The 20,509-nt window shown below is 32.5% G+C and overlaps 1 protein-coding gene across 6 annotated transcripts in view; it reads right to left on the reverse strand.

Moving 5' to 3' along the window:
• The window catches only part of Reps1 (RALBP1 associated Eps domain containing 1), a 76,723-nt gene that overhangs the window by 26,459 nt on the left and 29,755 nt on the right, over positions 1-20,509 (reverse strand). For 5 of the 6 annotated variants that reach the window (XM_015501762.2, XM_015501754.2, XM_048798976.1 and 2 more), the window contains exons 2-8: positions 15,420-15,543; positions 13,307-13,503; positions 13,024-13,177; positions 12,357-12,481; positions 11,675-11,837; positions 11,329-11,392; positions 9,963-10,117 (exon numbers count right to left, since the gene is read on the reverse strand). In XM_015501762.2, the coding sequence (XP_015357248.1) occupies positions 9,963-10,117; positions 11,329-11,392; positions 11,675-11,837; positions 12,357-12,481; positions 13,024-13,177; positions 13,307-13,503; positions 15,420-15,543 (982 nt within the window). The remainder of the gene's footprint in view (positions 1-9,962; positions 10,118-11,328; positions 11,393-11,674; positions 11,838-12,356; positions 12,482-13,023; positions 13,178-13,306; positions 13,504-15,419; positions 15,544-20,509) is intronic. The other variant, XM_015501748.2, reaches the window with a different exon arrangement.

Genomic DNA, 20,509 nt, shown 5'->3' on the forward strand with positions numbered 1-20,509 from the left:
CTGTCATTTTCTTAGAATCACAACTAATAGTTGGGAAAACTCTCAAAATTCTCCTTCTACCCGCTGTGTTTCATGACTCTCTCAAAATATTTCCCTTTTGTGTACCCTATAATTATACTTTTATCATTATACCACATTGCAAGTTCTAGTTTACAGTCTAACATTACATTTTGACTTCTATTTGTATTATAAATTGAAAAGATGTTCCTATTTCTTTCTGAGTCCTATACATTCACAGTATAGTGTGGGAGCATTAGAGGCAGGAAGGCTTCAGCTATTGTTATATGAAGACTGCAGAACTCAAAGTTCTTAAAGAACTAGTGGAAAAATTATTTAGAATAAACAGTAATAGGTCATTTCTCATTGGATAGTTTGGTGTTTTTTTGTGGGAACCGACATTATAAACCTTTCTCCCCCCATCATAACAAAGTGAAAGGAAATTAAGCAAAGAAAGATAGCTGCTAACAATATGAAATTTGCTAAAAGTGAAAGTCTCCAGGGCCATAGAAAATGAAGAAAGGTCTTTACGAGAGATCCCTGCCCCCCACCAAAGCACTTAAGTATTAAAGAAAAATAAATAGAATTAAATAGTATTTACTCTAGGGGAATTAATTTCCAAAAGAATCAATTTAAAGCCAGACTCTATTCTTTTCTCTTCAACATCATCTTAGGGCCTTCTGAGGCTCTGGTTTGGCTTTCAGATCTCAGTTCTCATGATGTTGTTTTACAAATTCAGAGACAGACTATACCACATCCTCACCTCAAGGCAGTTATAATTTGGGAAGAAATTCAGATAATCTCTATCAGTGGTACAAAAGCTACAGTGGGTCTAGCCTCTTAAGGCTAAGAAAATACTACTCACCCAAGTAATTATACTTTATTATCATTTCAATGATTATTTTCTTACAATCTCAGTTCTCAAACAATGTATCACTGTATTCCCAATGTATTCTTTTGGGAATCTTTACAATTCTTTTTTTTTTTTTGGGGGGGGGCTCCTGAAAAGTCAAAATTATTCTTGTAATAATATTAGTAATTTTTCTTCCTGTGTTGATATTGACACTGATCCTAAAAAGCAACAGTGGTTAAAAGCACTACTGGTTCATCAAGAAGAATCACGGCAGTGATGACAAAATGTATTATTCACCCTCACATATATAAATTCAAAATTTTTACTATAATACAAAAAAATGCATGTTGCTCTCACTGAAGAATTTCACAATGAAGCAAATAATATTTAATTTTGATAAATTTTAGCACTAAAAACACACCTTTATAATACTCTGTGACAAAATGGGAAATATATATAAAGCACTTCTTTTGCATATCAGGGTACAATGGTTGTCTCAACCAAACAATATCTATGTGATTCAGCTGTAAGCCGAACTGACCACTTTTCATAGAATACCATTTATCTTGAGGGAACAGTTTATAAACTATAAGTATTTGGATTTGAGTATTAGGCAGACATTTTCTCAAATGAATAAAGTGAGCAACTCTTTTCAGTATTTGTTACTTACGACAAATTTTAAGCTTTTAGGAAAAACTTATAATTTTGAAAAATGTGTATATATATCCATAACCTTAAGTGTTTCCTAGCACATAAAGACTTCTCTGATGAGACAGGTTACAAAATTAACAAATATGCTTTTTTTCCAGGTATGGTCGTGCCTACCTATAATCCCAGATATCTGGGAGTCTAAGGCAGGAGGATTTCAAGTTAGACACAAGCCTCTGCAACTTAAGAGAGAACTTATCTCAAAAAGGGTTAGGGAAGTAGCTCAGTGGTGGAGTACTCCATAGTTCATTCCCTGGTACTGCCAAAAAAAAGGAAAATATTTTTGATATTTTATAATGAAACATCTCAATATGTAAAAGATCTGTATAACTCAATAAACTCTTATTTTTATAAATAACCACTATATTATGATACAAAATCATTCATGGATAAAGGGTTCATTCAAAGTACATCATTAACATTACAAAAAATTCATTAATATGGTTTCAGCTTTCACACTGCAAATAACTTTTAAGAAATTACAATTTGTGTGTGTGTGTGTGTGTGTGTGTGTTTGGTGGTGGTACTGGGGATCGAACCTGGGGTCTTGCACATGCTAAGTAAGTGCTCTACCAACTGAACTACACCCCCAGTCCACCATTTGTGTTTGACGTAGTACCTAAGAACAGTCAACAATATCTGAAAGCAGTATATAATAGTATTTCCTTTTTCTATGCAAAGTTAGATTTTTCTTTATGTATTTTAGGAATTAGCAACTTTTCTTTATTAAGCAAAGGTCTAGATAATAAATTTTTTAGGTTTTATAGGCTATATAGCCTCTACTACAACTATTCAACTCTGCCACTGTAGTACACAGACAGCCACAGACAATTTGTAATTGAATGAGTGTGGCTGTATTAATATTTTATTTATGGGCTGGGGATGTGGCTCAAGTGGTAGCGCGCTTGCCTGGCATGCGTGCGGCCCAGGTTCGATCCTCAGCACCACATACAAACAATGGTGTTGTGTCCGCCGATAACTAAAAAATAAATATTAAAAAAAATTCTCTCTATCTCTCTCACTCTCTCTTTAAAAAAAAAAATATTTTATTTATGGTCACTAAAATACGAATTTCACATAATTTTCATGTATGATGACATATTATCCTTTTGGTTTTTTTCAATAATTTAAAAAAACCCACTCAATTTGTGCAGTATACAAAAACAAGCAACAAATTTGATTTGAGCTGCAAGGCTTGGTGTTTGGAGCCCAAATTTACCTCAAACAAAATAAGATATCCAAAAGACTAAACACAGAAATAAATATGACAATCTAGTTGACTTATATTAGATAGGTATTAAAAAAATTTGCAAAAAAATACAAAACAATGTCACTCTTTTCATAATTGTATTTTAGAGAATACAGTTATTTTCCTAAAGATATTTATGCTAATATGTACAGAGTGTGTTACTGTTGTTTTTAAGTAATAAGTATTTTTTAAATGTTGGGGTTGGGGAGATAGGAAAAAATTAAAATATATCAGTTTTAATTTCTAACAGGATGACTATTGATAGATCTTACATGATCAAAGACTCCTGAGGCACAATTTGTAAGAAGGAAAAAGGGTCCCGAGATTAATAACTTGAAAAAAACTCCTGTCCTAGCAAATCCAAAAAGTACTTCTGGGACAAATTTGCAAAATTATACATTGTTTCTTTCCTACTTCATATATAAAACAACAAACAGCAGTAGGCAAAGAGCAAAATGAGCAAACTACCTATATTCTAGAAACCAACAATCATTAATCTGAGGAGAAGCATTAGATATGGATGCACCTCCTTCAATTTTGCTCCCTGTAAACACTCGAGCAAAGAGCTTACTGCCCGCCCACAAAAGTCAGGCTTCAAGACTATCTTTCCGGAGGCAGGGGTGTAGTTTTACTCTTACCTGATGCAGTGTTCCAACCTAGCCTCCTGCTGGAACACTGTGTCAACCCTGCCTTCCTCCTGAGGGTTCTGCTCTGCCCTGATACCATCAGAGCATCAGGGCTGAAAAAGAAGAGCATGAGGCTAAATTGTTTGTTAAAGCTAACCCCCAAAGGGCTTTTACGCAAAGAAAGTTTCTCTCCAGGTATAAAACTGGTTTGTCAGGAAGAGACAAACCAGTATGATCATACTGGGGAATGATATCTGGTTTATTAACACTGGCTGCAGTTTTCATCCTTCTACCTTTCAAAGAATCTGGAAAATTCATACGTTCAGTCCAATACAATGTACCTGCTGAAAGCTTCTTTACTAGAGAACTTCAGTGTTGTTCTAAGTTTGTAACTATCCATCCTAAATTTATTTTTTATATTATATTTAGTATATTAAAAGTTATTTCAAAAGTGACTGCCAGCACATTAGTCTTATATAAATATATACACTCCCCTGAAGTATTATGGTTTAAAATTTATTCTGCTTTCAAGCAGCAAACAAATCTAGGAAGTTCTTCAGTCATGAAGGCTCAAGGTTCCAACTTCATTTAAAAGATTCATGAAGGCAAAACTATATCTACTATTTATTCAAAATAACTATTATTCTTATAATAAAAAATTAAAATAAAGAAAAAATGGATTTAGCTGAATTTTAAGCTTTTGAGGAAAAGTACTGATAGCAACTCTTCCATTCTTTCTTAAAAGGCAGGGATAAAAGCAATGCATATGCAAGAGGAAATTAAAGAAGGAATTTAAGATATGCTCTGTTTTGTCTTGAGTGATTGTATTGGCATCAAAAAATTAAGTTCTATTTTAAAAATGAACTCCACTTCTCTCCAACTTCCACAAATTGGAAATTTTTTTCAGTAAACAGACCTTAAGAAGGTCTATGTAGAAATCCACCCATTTTAACTTAAAAAATCAAAGCTTTTTTTTTTTTTAATGAAAATAAAATCGTGCCCAACTAGGTGTGAAAGAAAAACAATACACCCAAAATTCTAATTATATTTTATCTGCTAACTCTTTCACAATACTGATGAACATGTGATAGCACCTACAATTTGACTCAGCTATTCTACTAGAGATACAGAAGAGGTTCCCATTATCAAACGGTAGCTTAAAATGAACAAAGTCCATTTAATTTAAACTACTTAAAATAAGAACTAGTATTTCAAAAAGAGGAAAAGAAATATAATTGGGGCTTTGTCTTAAACATACAGAACATTGTGGAAATAAGTATTAAGAGCAAAGAATGAAAAATGTTAATTCTGAGTGTAATTTGGCAAAATTAAAAAGTACTAATTGAGTCTATGAATGCTTACTGAGAGCCTATTAAGGTTCCAGGCTCCTGGGATATATATAGTACTAAGCAAGAAGACAAGGCCACCTCTCCTACAGAGTTCTCTAAGAGAAAACAGAACTGCCTTTTATTCCCTTTTCACTTTCATAGCACAATAATAAATAAAAAAGTCATTTCTGCAAAAACAAACAATTAAGGGGATCATTAATTATTTCCATGATCTGAAACTATAATCTCTTAAAGTCCTGACTATAATTATCCTCGTAGTTTTTCTCCTTTAAGTATTATCTAGCTTGGTTTGTCAATGTCTTACAGTTGAGAAATTCTAATTACTCCCACCAATTTCATTACATAGTGCTTTTTGGCCAATATTTGTAATTTATTATATTGATTTTTCAGCTATAATAAGTACCTAGAAATGACAGTTAAGAATGTGTGTGTGTGTGTTGATGGGGTGGTTTGAGAAATAATTCCTTGAATGTAATGATGATGAGTATTAGTACATATTTTCATTATTTTTTTTTCTCTGTAATTAACAGCACTTGGATAATGAATTTTCAAAAACCAAGATTGTTACTTTTATTGGTATGTGTGTGTGGGCGTGTGTTTAGGCTGTTTTGTTAAATTTTTTTTGATGTATACAAGAGAAGCTCTTCACAGTAATTAACTTGAATAAAGGTAGTCTCAATTTACATGGATTTCTAGTAAACTATTCATGAGAAGTATCACGTGCCTTCTCTTACCTGGTTTTTAAAAATATTCATGATGGAAGTACTGCTTAGTTTGGGGAATATAAGCTATGCACTATAGATAACACAAAGAAACATGCCCATGTTTCAAGTGCACAGCAATGATTATGGAGGAAAGCACAGGAAACACACCCCTTTTATATCTTTCAATATCTCAAACAGATAATGCATTATATCTCAAACTGATACTTACATGATCAGTGTGTATGGAAAAAGAACAGTTAAAAACTACCTGCTGCTCTGTCAATGACCTTTAAAAAATGTAACTGCCTACTTATGTATTCAATTTGCACTCTGCTAGGTGCTGACATACAACAAACAAAACTAATCCACTTACCATCCCCAGAGTTTATAGTCTAGTTTGAAAGAGAGATGAAAATGTATCATACAATCACAAAAGAACTGTAAAACTGTATCTGTGCTACAAAGAAGATTATTCTTTAGAGACTTGGATTTAAGATGTACAGCACCTCTACATTTTTTCCCCTTAAAAAACAATACAGTAGCAGGCTAGTAGATTATTTTTTTTTAAAAGATAAACATTCTTGAATTCAGCTTCAGACACTGTTTCTGCGGATGAATTTTTTACATGCCTTTTTTTAAAAATCATATTTCACTTTTTATTTTTTTTTAATTTATTTTATTTTTTTTAAAATTTTTATTGTTGGTTGTTCAAAACATTACATAGTTCTTGACATATCATATTTCACACTTTGATTCAAGTGGGTTATGAACTCCCATTTTTACCCCGTATACAGATTGCAGAATCACATCGGTTACACATCCACTGATTTACATATTGCCATACTAGTGTCTGTTGTATTCTGTATCCAGAGTATACAAAGAACTCAAAAAATTAAACAATAAGAAAACAAATAACCCAATCAACAAATGGGCCAAGGACCTGAACAGACACTTCTCAGAGGAGGACATACAATCAATCAACAAGTACATGAAAAAAATGCTCACCATCTCTAGCTGTCAGAGAAATGCAAATTAAAACCACCCTAAGATACCATCTCACTCCAGTAAGATTGGCAGCCATTATGAAGTCAAACAACAACAAGTGCTGGCGAGGATGTGGGGAAAAGGGTACACTTGTATATTGCTGGTGGGACTGCAAATTGGTGCAGCCAATTTGGAAAGCAGTATGGAGATTTCTTGGAAAGCTGGGAATGGAACCACCATTTGACCCAGCTACATGCCTTTTTTTTGTAAAACAAATACCAAGTTTCTCTATTTTAGTTGCCAAATTCAGTGCTGACAGTACATATTTTAATTTGTCTATATAAGTACTTCTACCTCTGATTCGTAATTGTTTTATCTGCTATTTAATCCCATAAACCTGCTCAAATTATTTTTGAAAAAATATATATTTAACTCAACCCATGTCTACACATCTGAAGAAAGCCAACTTGTAACTCCCAGGAGCTCTAATTCAAGTTACCACTGTTTACCATCTATTTGACTGTTGGACTTATTTACCTGGTGCTGGGGATTGAATCCAGAGCCTCAGATATGCTAGGCAAGCACTCTACTACTGAGCTGTCCCCTACTCCTTAAGAGTTTTAAATTCTAAGTATAGAACACTTGTACAGGTAATATTTCAGTATGTCCCAACATCACAAATATAATAAACTTCTATATTTTCAAGGTCAGAAAAGTATCAACAAAACTTTCTTACTTTGAAAATGGTACACATTAATAGCAGTAATCTTCTAATAATTCTTTACTGAGCAATTTAGTATATGGCTGCCAACACTCCAGTTCCTAAAGATACTTAATAATGAATATGATACATTTTTTAAAAAAGAAGCTCGAAGTATAGTATTTGAAAGGGGGGGGAAGATTAAAGAAACAAGATTCAGAGTGATATATTCTATTCTGAAAAGTAAGCAAAGATGCTATGAGAAACCAAACAGAGAAACTACCTTGGCCAATAGTCAAAACAGCTCTAAAGCAGGTATAACTGTGATCTACCAGAAGAAACTATCTGGTTACTTCTCCCTTGTACACTTCTAAAAACACAGCTATTTATAATTTTTATGGACACTGACTGACCCACAGTAGCACAGGACAATTTCTACATTAAACGGGTTTTGTGTCATATGAATCCCAGGGTTATCACAAGTGGGAAAAAAGGGCATACTTCTTTCCTACAACCCCTAACTTAATAGAATTCCAAAATTTATCATTTATAAATAGACAAAACAGATGTGAATCTATGTGGTTATGTTTATAAAAAAGCTAATCAGAAAACCATGTATTATATTTAGTCTTAAGCCTGTGATACCTCTAAAATCATAGTTAAAAAGCAATAGTGCACAGACATATGCAGGCAAAATATTAGCCTCTCTGATAAACAGATGTAACAAGCATAAAATTGGACAAAAAGACAATTAAATAGATGTAACAAGTATAAAATTGGACAAAATGCCCAGAAAAGAACTACTTTCAGAACATCAGCCTTAAAATTCGACAGTAGATATTTACTAAGGCAATGATTTTATTCAAATTAAATAAAAGAAAAACTCACTAATTACATGCAAAAGCCAGATTCAGCTATCTACATATATAGATGACAAAACCAGACAAGTCTCTAGAAAATTACATACAAAAGAGTAAAGTTAACTTAAATCATCTCCTTATATTACTACACTACCAGTTTTCAAAAGCTTCAGTCATATAAAAACTCTATATCCAAGATTCAAATTTTTTTGTTGTTGTTACTGTTTAAAGGTGCAGGGGATCAATCTATGGGCCTTGCACATAACCAGGCAAACACTCTACCATTGAGCTACACCCACTGTCCTAAGGCTTAATTTTTAAACCAAATAATATCAGGAGTCTGAGGCTACTGCAATTTCTTCTTTTGGCAACTATCATCTGAGCTAAACAAAGGAGTTATTTGTTTATTTCTTAAGTAGAAAAATCAAGTACTCTGAAACAAAATCACATAAATAAAGACACAGTATTTAGCATTAGTTCAAGTTAGAGGTTAAATGATACTTTATAAGTATCTGAAATAAAACCTTAGGATTCTCATAAAAAAATGTTCCTAAAAAAATAAAATCAATGCTAAACTCTTTAATCGACCTACCGGTTGACAAAAGGTCAGTGTACAGGTCAATGTGAATGGCATCTATTTCATATATTAGGTAGAGAAACAGAGGGAAAAGTAGAGTATTTGGTTGGAACTTGTCCAAGGTCACAGACATAACTGGCAAAACTAGAAGCACGCTCATATTCTTGAGTCATTCTCTTCACAAAAGTAATCATATGTATGATTTCCTTTGGTATAACTTAGACAATAAAATTAAGACGATACACACTTCTGGGTTAAAGAGATGTTGCCTGATAAATGTTCATTTGAAAGCCAAATTCTGAATTTAGAAGGGAAGACTGAAGATAATAAAATGATTTTAAGGAAGCTTATTAATGTAACAAATTTCCCTTTATTCATTCAGAATTTAAGAATGCTAATTTTTACCCCTGATTTTTTTAAAAAAAAAAAAAAACATTATTTAGAGTTTGGGAAATATAAGCTATGCACTATAGATAAAACAATGAAACATGCCCATGTTTAATGTGTACAGCAATGATTATGGAGGAAAAAACAGGAAACACATCCCTTTATATCTTTCAGTATCTCAAACAGATACACGTGATCAGTGTGTATAGAAACAGAACAGTTAAAAACCACCTGCTCTGTCATTTAAGTGCCTATTTATGTATTCAATATGCTTTTAAAGAAAGCTATCAGTAAATACGATCATTTAACATTCTTGTTAACAAAATAATATTATCTAACATCAAACTCAAAACTTCCAGATTTCCTTACAATCTGCATAAAAAAAAGTTTGGTGTTTTAAAGGAAAATGCTTGTGATTGCAAAGGTCTAAAGATAAATCAGATGATTTCCTTTCAACAAATTAAGATGCATTAAATAGAAAGATGTTTATAACAAAAACAGATTATACCCACTTCAGACAATATATAATGCAATTAAAATAGAAGATAAATGTCAAAACTGAAATGCTCTTCAAATCTCAGCAAGTAACAAGTTAAAGATGAAACAATGGTATATATTCTTTGTTTTTATTTATTTATTTATATATTTTTTTAAAGTTGTAGGTGGACACAATACCTTCATTTATTTATTTATTAATATGTGGTGCTGAGGCTTGAACTCAGTGCCTCACATGTGCTAGGCAAGTGCTCTAACATTAAGCCACAACTCTAACCCCCTCTTTATTTTTAAAAGCTGACTAAAATAAATCCAAGTTCAGTCTACTTGTCTTTTCTAATGGCAAATCTATTTGCTCCTAATGGAAAGTCTAAGCTATTAAGCTACATTTAACATATATCTTGATTTTGTTTTAAATCAAGAATTATATTTATCAAGGCATGCAAATAGCTCCCTCTGGCTCCCAATCTTACCTGCTGAATCTTCCAAATCAATCAGTTTGGGCATTAAGCTCTCAGGGAGTTTTTCTGGTAAGTCATAGCCGTTCTTCCTAGCAACCACCAAATGAAAAGCAGCACAAAACTCATCCAGTGTCAATGCACCATCTTTATCAAAGTCTGAGAGTTCCCTAGAAGACAAACTTACTATGAACACAACCATACTCTGCTTTAGATTCCTTTTTTTTTTTCCTCAAAAAATAGGAAAGAGACGTTCTTTCCTCCAAAAAGTACAAAGTCATGAGGTTTAAAAATCCCATAGATGTGTAATAAAGCAAATATAATTAAAATGTTAATCGCAGAATGTAGGTGGTGGGCATCTGGGTACCTATAATTTTTCAACTTTCCTACATGCTTGAAATTCTCATAATAAAATGCTGAAAAATAGTGCCAATAATTAAGGCCACCAAAAAATGACCTAATTTAATTTAGCCCATGTATTTAAGTAATAAAGTTTAAAGTAAGCTGTATATAAAGCCATGGACATTCTTTAAAATTTTGTTTTTATTGTTATCAAAGTTCAACATGTATGCACTTTAAAGCACTGAATAGAACTACAACACTCAATACAAAAATACGGCCTCCCACGCTGCTGTCCCCTACCACTTCTTAGATGTAAGGTCACCACTTTTGTATTTATTGCCTTTATCTATAAAGGGCATGCTAGTTCTTGGTTATCTCAGTTTTAAGCATAATCTACCTACCTCCTATTATAGTACTCTACATGCTACTAAAAATCTATTACAAAATAATTTAGAAAACAGAGAAATATACTGATACCAAGTAGAAATAATGTTTATCTGATCATTAGTTTCAAAACATAATTTCAAATTGTATTTTGTGTTCCAATGGCCAATTCCAACTATGTCGCAGCTATCTAGAGACTTTTAGTCTATGTTTAACATAGGAGCTAAGCATTGCTTTTCAACTTATGGCCTGCTATAGAACTTAGTTGTCTACAGCCATACAACCCTGAATGTGTTTGCTCTCATTAGACCTTATTAAACTTGATAAAAACCAAAACCAAAAGAGATAAGTAACAACCATTATACTAGTTTTTATTCTATGCATTCATTATGCTAGCAACAAGAAGAGCTAATATTGTTTGAATTTTACAATATACAAAAAATTTCCATATCACCTAATTCTACTATGAAAGGATGTCCACTATCACTTCTTTCCTAGAAAGTGAGAGAGAAACTGGCTATTGTAAGGCCATACTAAATTCTCTGAGAACATTTTTGAATGGATTAGTCTCATAGTTTTAAGGTTCTGAAATCTACCTGCTGGAAACTCCTTTGAAACAACCCATGTCACCCAACTAATGATATACCATACTTACCAAATATGAGAAAGTTCAAGAATAGGAAGTTTTGATTTGGTAAAAAACTCTTTAGCTGCAGATCCTGAAATATTAAAACAGTGTTAATGTTATTCTGAATGTATAGATCTAAAAACAGAATATGAGGTAAGAATTTTAGACTTTTTCTCATTGGGAAAAAGGTAACTATTATTGTGAATATGTCATATTTTTGGTCCTCAGTGATTATAAACTTTTTAGATAAATAATCTGAGAATTAATGATATTTTATAATTAAAATCTAGGACCAATAAAACAATGTCTTTCAGATTATAAAATTGAGATTGTCCTGTCCCATCTAGGAGAACTTCTGTTTTCAACAACTCACCTGGAATAAATCCGTTTAGATCAGGCTGAATGGTTTTAAACTGATTTACATAATACTGTCTTTGTTCATCTGTTATTTTCCAGGGATCATCATAACTACTGGATTGCCTACGAATTTCATTGGCAGTTGTAGCTGAGGCTACAGTTCGTACTGTTGTCTGGTCCTGCAATGAAACATTTTTTCCTCAGTACAGTATCTATCTATATGATTATATGGACCAAGATTGCTAGGTTACTCATCCTTGATAGTAAAACTTACTTTTTTGTGGATATTTAAAATGTAAGAAGTCATCAGCAAATCACACATTAGTTAGAGCCAGGTTATTGGATATGTTGTTGCACAATGATTATATAAATGTGTAGAATGATAGCAATTATGTAAGCAACAGAAAGTTATGAAAAATGTGCTAAGGAAGCCAAGCAAATATATTTACAGATGCAGAAACCTTTCCAAGCTTCACCGGGAAATTAGAAACAAATAAATCAGCCAGAACCTTTAGTGAAACATTCCAGTGATAACAGGCTTAAAAAATAACACAGAGAAGTTCTGGATTTTTTTTTTTTTTTTTAAATAAGAGTCAACTTACATTTATAAAATCTGCAACAGCAAAATATAAAAATAATGACTGCAGCAATACTCTGAATGAAGCAAATAAAAATGCAATACCAATAAAATGTCACACCTGGACAGAAGCAGGATGCATGGTTAAAAGAGTACTGGTTGGTGGAGTATCTGCAAAACTGACCCAGTTTTCTTGAGGTGGAGGTGGAGAATGCCCAGACCACACTGCATCACCAGCAGAAGAACCTAGGAGGAAAATTGGTGAACACGCTGAATCATATTTGAAGGGAAAAACAAAACAAAACAGGTTTTTAAGCTAAGATTGTAACAAACTACCACTTACATTTTTAAAGTTTTCTTTCCATTGAAACCCACTATTCTGTATCATTAATATGCACTAATAAAAAAAAGTTTTCTGTTAAATTCCAACTTCAAAGAAATGATACAATTTCCTAAGGAATCTTTTATGTTCAATTAAAAATTATCTCATTTAACTCTTTTTAGTAATTTTCTGCTTTCTTTGTCAATAATAAAACTTAATATACCCAATTTTCTGGGAAATGATTACTCACTTTACCTTCAGAGAATGTTATCCATATCTTTTTCTAGTATCATATCTATATTAAGTAAATGTAATCACAACTTTTCAAAGCAATGTATCTACTTACAAATTTTCGTTACTAGCTTTTGCTTATATTTAAATCAACCTTACAATTGTCTTGGTAGCAATTCTTAAAGGAATGTCAAATTGAAAATTCTAAATAATTCTTATGGAATATCTCAAATACCTGACTGTGCTTCACCAAAAGGAGACCAAAATGGCCCAGGTCCTGCAAGAGGCCTCTCATTATTCCCCCCACTGGAATGACGGTTGTGCTTCCTCCATGTATGTGGAGAAGTCGGCGGGGACTGCTGTGGTGAAACTACTGGGGACGCAGGTTCCTAGGAAGAATATAATTATTTTAAAACTAAATCTAAGGTGACATTTTAACTATTCAAGTGCTAATAAATGTTTTAGTATAAACACCTATACAGGACTTCAACTAATAACGTTTACATTAATGTGATTACCTGTTGATCTGCAGACGCACGAGGCTGAACCATATCGTGGCTTACAGATCCCTTTTTTACTTGCCCTCTGCCAGGTGGAGGAGGAATCACACCAGAATAAGACCCCTGATTTTCAGAATCTGAAGAATATGAGGTTGCATGGCGAGATTCTTGTTCATTCTTTGAAGCAACAAATCTTGGCAGAGGAAGGTCCTTTACTGTTAACAACAAAAATAATTACAGGCTCAGTATTCCTTACTCAAAATACTTGAGACCAGAAATGTTTCAGATTTCAGAGTTTTTCAGATTTTGGAATATCTGAATAGAATTTACAAATAAACATACCTATTTAAAAAATTCAAAATCTGAAATGCTCAAAATCCAAAACTTTTTGGGTATCATGTCAATGCCCACAAAGCTTTGGGTTTTGGAGTTTACATTAGGGATGTTCCACCTACATTACTTTAAAATTTAAAAGGGCACGTTTATTAAAAAGTGAAATTAGATATGACATTTTTTGCAAAAACTGACAGAGAAACAACAGGCATAAAATGGCTTAGATTGTTTAGGGAGACTCCTGCTTAGAAAGAAGTCAAACTGTCCTACTAAGGGATGACAACAACAGCTTTATTAAATGTCCACTGTATGTCTGGTCCTTTACTTGTCACTTTATATTCATCTCAACCCAATGAACATCACTCTTATTTACAGATTAGGAAACTGAGGCTGAGATTGCCAAGGCCACACTGGTAGCAAGTAACAGAATCTGAACCCAAGTCAGTTAGACTAAAAGCCTAGGATGCTTCTACTCATACTGTGTCTCTAAAGTAAGATTTTAGAGCTCTAAGTAAAGCACAAGATATGTCACTAAGTTTGAGACTAGCTTAATTTAATTTAGACATTTTTATAATAGAAATTCCTGAAAATATCTTGCTTATCTACTAAGGACATGATAGATGGAATTCTATATATCCCCTTTAGTCTGGTTTATGACTCTCCCACATCAGGTATCCTATTTGGTATCAAGATATCAATCTTAAGCAGAGGAGATGAAAAACAGAACTTCTTTGTGGGTCAACCATAACTCATACTTTTTGGGTAGAATAATACAGCTGCAGAATCATTTTTGGAACAAAGTACATTGCCTCTACTATGTGATTACCTTTGTTTGTCTGTCTCTTTCTTTCTGCTAGGGATTGAACCCAAGGCCTGTGCACATGCATGCTAGGCAAGTACTCCATACCACTGAGCTACATCAACAACTCCCTTTTGATTTCTTTTTAGAACCATCACTTGAAGGAGGGAAATAACTAACTTTATTTAGTACGTATGTGAGATTTCAAAATCACTTGAAAAGAATGCAAATTCTCAACACTAGAAGAATAAGACGTAGCAAATCAGAGGTCCACAATGAAAACCTCTGACCTACCAATCAACTAAGCTAACATTTAAAAGTATAAAAATTCTGACATTAAAGAAAACTTCAAATTTTCCCTTTCCCCTTTTCTCTAAGAAAACTATAGAACCCTCTACATACAAGCAACTACTTTTATAGAATTTCTATCTTTTTCCACATCAACGACCCTCCAAATAATTGAAAATGAATTACTGGTAGCTAAGATGTCTGTAACTGGGTTTCAGTTTCCAATTATTTCAATATTATCTCTATTAATCAAAAAAATTTTGATTAACTGACACTTCTTAATTCAATGGAGCTTCTGTAGCCTTCTCAAACAAACAACAACAACAACAAAAGGGCAAGTATAAGGTTACTATATTCGAAAAGAAGACAATAAGGAAGTTAATGAGAAGATGGTCACTACAATTATCATTTACCTTTATAGAATTATCCAAATTCTTTCTAAGCAATTTTTAGTGGATTAACTCTGAAAAAATTACCATCTGAATGTTATCATCAAATGTATATGATGTACATACTCTATGCCCTAACAGATATTAGACATATATTTCTAACATTTTCAAGTGAGAAATGCAAGGTAGTGAGAATAAAGCTGTGATATTTTAAAGGTCACAGATGTTATTAAAATATCAGAAAGATTCAAAGGTCCTATTGATTTCATTTGAAAGTAGGAGGATTATTTTCATTTCAATTACTAGTGTGTTGCATATTTACCCGTATTTATACTTTCTACTCTTAACGGGAAACCAGACTGGGCCACAGCTACAAGTTTCAAAGCAATGTAGAACTGACTTCGTCCAAAATAACCAAGTCTCGTTGCACCACATAGTTCCATAATCTATAAAAGAACAGAATGTTAACATTAAGATTTATGGCAAAAATTCTCCATTCAAAAATAAGCAGCTATCCTACTTGTTTGTAACTTCTCCAAAAATACTTTTCTAATATATGGTAACCAATTTTTTCAAGTTTCAGGTTCATATGTTTGAAAACAAAAAAGAACTGGTTGTATAAGAAAGATATCATTTTCCTATTTATCAAAATCCATGTAGTGAACAATTTCATTTTATTAGAGTAATGATTTTTCCTTAAGATTCACATTATTTTTTTAGAAATATATCATCCATACTCTTCATCATAAGCACTGTACATATAACAGTACCATGCAACCAGTAGTTTATTACACAGCCATTTAAAATAAGGTTATAAAATGATAAAATAACATGGCAGAATGCTAAGATATATTAAATGGAGGAAAAAAATCAAGGTACACAATTATAACCACAGAAAAACAAATTTGGAAATTATCAAAATTCTATCAGCTATTTTGTTACGCAAGATTAATAGCAGGGCTTTACTGAACAGGCAGTCACAGAAGAAGAAATATGAATGGTCAACAAATATTGAAAAAATATTCAACATCTCTAGCAATTAGAGAAATGCAAATTAAAACCACACTGAGATTCTATCTCATTCAACTCAGAATGGCAATTATCAAGAATACAAGAAACAATAAATGTTGGCAAGGATGGAGGAAAGGTACACGCATACACTGCTGTTGGCACTGCAAATTGGTGCAACCCCTCTGCAAAGCAATATGGAGATTCTTCAGAAAATTTGGAATGGAACCACCATTTGACTCAGTAATACTACTCTTCGCACTATACCCAAGGGGCTTAATATCAGCATACTACAGTAACGCAGCCACATCGATGTTTACAGCAGCTCAATTAACAACAGCTAAGCTATGGAACCAAGCTAGGTACCCTTCAACAGATGAATGAATAAAGAAAATGTGGTACATATACATACATAATGGAATATTACTCAGCCATAAATAAGAATGAAATTTTGGCATCTGACAGTAAATGGGTAGAACTGGAAACTATCATGCATCCCCCCAAAAGACAAAGGCCCAATGTTCTCTCTGATATGTGGATATTAACACACAATGAAGGGGAAGGGGAGAACAGAAGTTCAGTGGATTAGACAAAGGGGAATGAAGGGAAGGGAGGGAAGATGGGAATAGGAAAGACAGTAGAATGAATTGGACATAACTTTCCTATGTTCATATATAAATATACAGTGTAACACTACATTATGTACAACAAGAAGAATGGGATCCTAATTAGAATAAGTTATACTCCATGTTTGTATAACATGCCAAAATACATTCTAATGTCATGTATATCTAAAATAGGACAAATAAAAAAATAGCAGGGTCTTTTTCCTTTGTTTAATATAGTTATACTACTTTGATTGAAACACAAAGTTTTTTTCCCTTTCCCTTTTTTAAGCATAAAAGCTTTCAAGGACCTACACTGATCATTCTAGTTATTCTTAAAAAGTACCTCTTTAACTGGCTACTACAAGAAAATATCCCAAAAAGAGGATTTCAGATTATGAGATTAAATAATAACTTTAAAAGGTATAATTTTTGCTAGACAGATATTATAAATTAATCTTAAAATAAGAACTAAGTATCCTTGTCACATTTTTCCAAGAAAACAAATTATTGGTATATTTCACTGATTTTCTTTTTCTCGAATTCAAATGAAGTTAAAGTACACTTGAGATGTTGTAGTATTAAGTCTGAAGTATATAAAGAATTTCAGAAAAATACCTCTCAATGTTATCACTGTTATATATTCATGGTCTTTAAAAAAAAAAAAAAAGAAAGAAAAGTTATATCTGTTGACTGACCTGCTCTAGAAAAAATTCCTAGTTCTGCCACTAAGGGGCATGCACTTCTGAGGAAATTGAAAAAGGCAAAAGAAATTCTAAGAGTCAGGTTAACCATTAAAGGAACTATGAGGAAAACAAGGCAGAGTTAACAAAGGAAGGCCACACAGGGTTATCCGCCATGCAGGCATTTTTATTGTGATTACTATCTTTAGCACTACTCTTTTCTGCCCACCTAATGCCTTGGAGGGGATCATTACACATCTTAAGATAATTTTGTTTGTAAAATAAAGCATATAAAATATTGTCATATACTCTTCCAAGTAATCTTCAGAATCATTTGTTAGAATAAATTGAGATTTTACTTGGGATGGCACTCTATAGTCTTATTCTGAATTTAAACAAGATCAGCTCTAGTGTTTTGTTATTAAGCATAATACCGTATAACACTCTTAACATCTGTTATGTTACTCAGTTCCATTCTTCTCCTAAGAGTTTGGTTTTGGTTCATATTTTCAAAAACCAAATATAGATGTTACCATTTGCATTTGGGTAGAAAATTAAAAGACCAAGATTTTTCTCTTTAGTCTATCAATAAGTATATTAATAGATTTCTTAATGTGGAGCCACCCTTTGGTTCCTAGAAGGAATTCCATTTAATCATGGTGTATGACATTTTTAAAATAACATTTGTAACATTTTAACCATAATCTTTAAACTCTCTTGGGCAGTAACAGGGACCCAACCCAGGGCTTAAAGCATCCTAGACAAGTGCTCTACCACTGAGTTATATCCCCAGTTCACAATTAAACTTTTGTTAGAACAAATCAATCTGTTAGGTTTTTAATTGGAATTATGATGGCTTCATGAACCTAACTAGCAAGCTTTACTTCTTTTCTCTCTGCTCAGAAATATTTTAAATAGATCAGAAATTATGCGTTCCATGAAAAGCTGAAAGAATTCACCTATGATTACAGGCTAGGCTGATAGGTATCTCCATTTCTTTCATGTTATTTGAAATTAGCTAGGTTTTTTATTTCTAAAATATTTGATAATTTCCTAGAGAATCATTTATCATCTCTAAAATTACGAAATATATTAATTGAGCATCTTTCAAAGTCTTACTCTTTTAATTTCCTCTCAATGGTAATTTCCTCTTAATTATGCATATATATGTGCATACTCACTGTCTAGCAAAGTTAAATACCTTGAACATGAAGAATACTTGAAGTACTTATTAGGATATAGATTCTGTTGACTATAGATTCTGTTATATTAAGATTTCTAACTCACCTAGAAAATCCAGAGCTAGCTAGTGGTTGTTGGTATATTACTGATAGCTACTGAAAACCACCAAGCTTTATTTTCCTGACATTATAAAATCTACAAAATCATAGTAAAATAAATAAAACAGTACTTAAGGATATGAAGTTTAAAGTTCTTACAAGTCCATCAGAATTAATAATTCCTTTCCTATGTTTTTCTACATGTATATAAACACACAAGCACACATATAATACGAATGGTCAACAAATATCGGCATATATAGGTCTCTCACTTTCTTATATAGCATTTCATCACATAGATGTATCTGTCACTAATCCCCCACAAGGAACATTTAGAGTTTTGTCAGTTTTGTACTACAAATAATAAAAACATTATTGTGTACATACCTCTGTCTACTTGTACAACTAACTGCAGGACAAAATTCTAGACACAGAATATGCTTTAAAATATAACACAGCCAGGCACTAAAAACTTTGTCTATAACACTTAACTGACCAGCACAGAATCCTACCTGCATGATCAGAGAGATGTTTTTCATTAGCTTTACTGGCTTCACAAAGAAGAATTATCCCCTATGTAAGTTAGTATTGACTTATTTTCTAAATGTTCTGTCCAATAATGTTCACCAAAAGCCACTAACTACTAGGTAAAAGAGAGACTACACTTTAAATTATGTAACTTTACTGTGCCTTGATTTCTTCAAATATAAAATGAAAAAAAAAAAGAGTATATGATCTCTTTGGTTACTGTCAGGATGTGAGGAAACTATATTCAATAAAGCAGTCCACAAATATCACCACTATCACTCTTCATTTACTACACTAACCACAATAGACTTCATATAGTTAGGAACTCTAAATACTAAGTCATTCTTGAAAACCATATTTTCCTGAGAGCCTTTAAGCACATGAACTTTACTATAATTTTGTGTACCGGCACACTAGGGATTGGACTGAAGGCCTTGTGTATGTTAAGCACACTCTAACACTGAGCTACATTTCCAGTTCAATTTTATTATAATTTTTGATGGGAAGCCTTCTAAAATATAAGATGATCTAAGGCCTTCACAAGTATTCTAAACTTCTGGTTTAAGGAACACATATTGGCATACTACACTGTATTTCGATTGTATATTCAGGGTCTTTAAGAAAAATCAAATTTTTTTTTTCATATAATGGAATAATACTATAAACAAAGTTTATTATCTTTGTTATAATGTGTGACTTTTTCCGTTTGCCAAGCTATAATTTTTTGCTCTATCAGTAGTCTCTAGTTGTTGCCCTCTGCCTTGTATGCTATGTGTTAGAAATACAAAAAAGTAAGCTACGGTTGTAGCTCAGTGGTAGAGTGCTTGCATATCACGTGTGAAGCACTGGATTTGATCCTCAGCACCACATGAAGATAGATAAATAAATAAATAAATAAATTGTGTCCAACTACAAGTTAAGAAAAAATATATATATACAAATATATATATATGTGTGTGTGTGTGTATATATATATATATACACACAAACAAGTTTTTTAAACTGTATAAAACAAGAATAAATAGTTCTTGAATAATGACCAAAGGAACTTTCCAAGGAGTAAAATACATGAATTTTTTTTTAAAAATATCTTGATATATAAATATGCGGTAGAGGCAACTAACATATATGTTGAGCACATACAAATGATAGGCATTGAGCTAAATAAAATACTCAATGTGTTCCCATTTAATCCCTAAAAATAACGGAATGGAATTGGTACTGACATTTTACAGAAAAGAGAGAATCAAACTGACAAAGTAATTTGCCTAAGGCCAAAGTGCCTAACAAAGGGTGTATATATATATA

The sequence above is a fragment of the Marmota marmota genome, unplaced genomic scaffold (genome assembly GCF_001458135.2).
Source record: "Marmota marmota marmota unplaced genomic scaffold, marMar, whole genome shotgun sequence".
Lineage (NCBI taxonomy): Eukaryota > Metazoa > Chordata > Mammalia > Rodentia > Sciuridae > Marmota > Marmota marmota.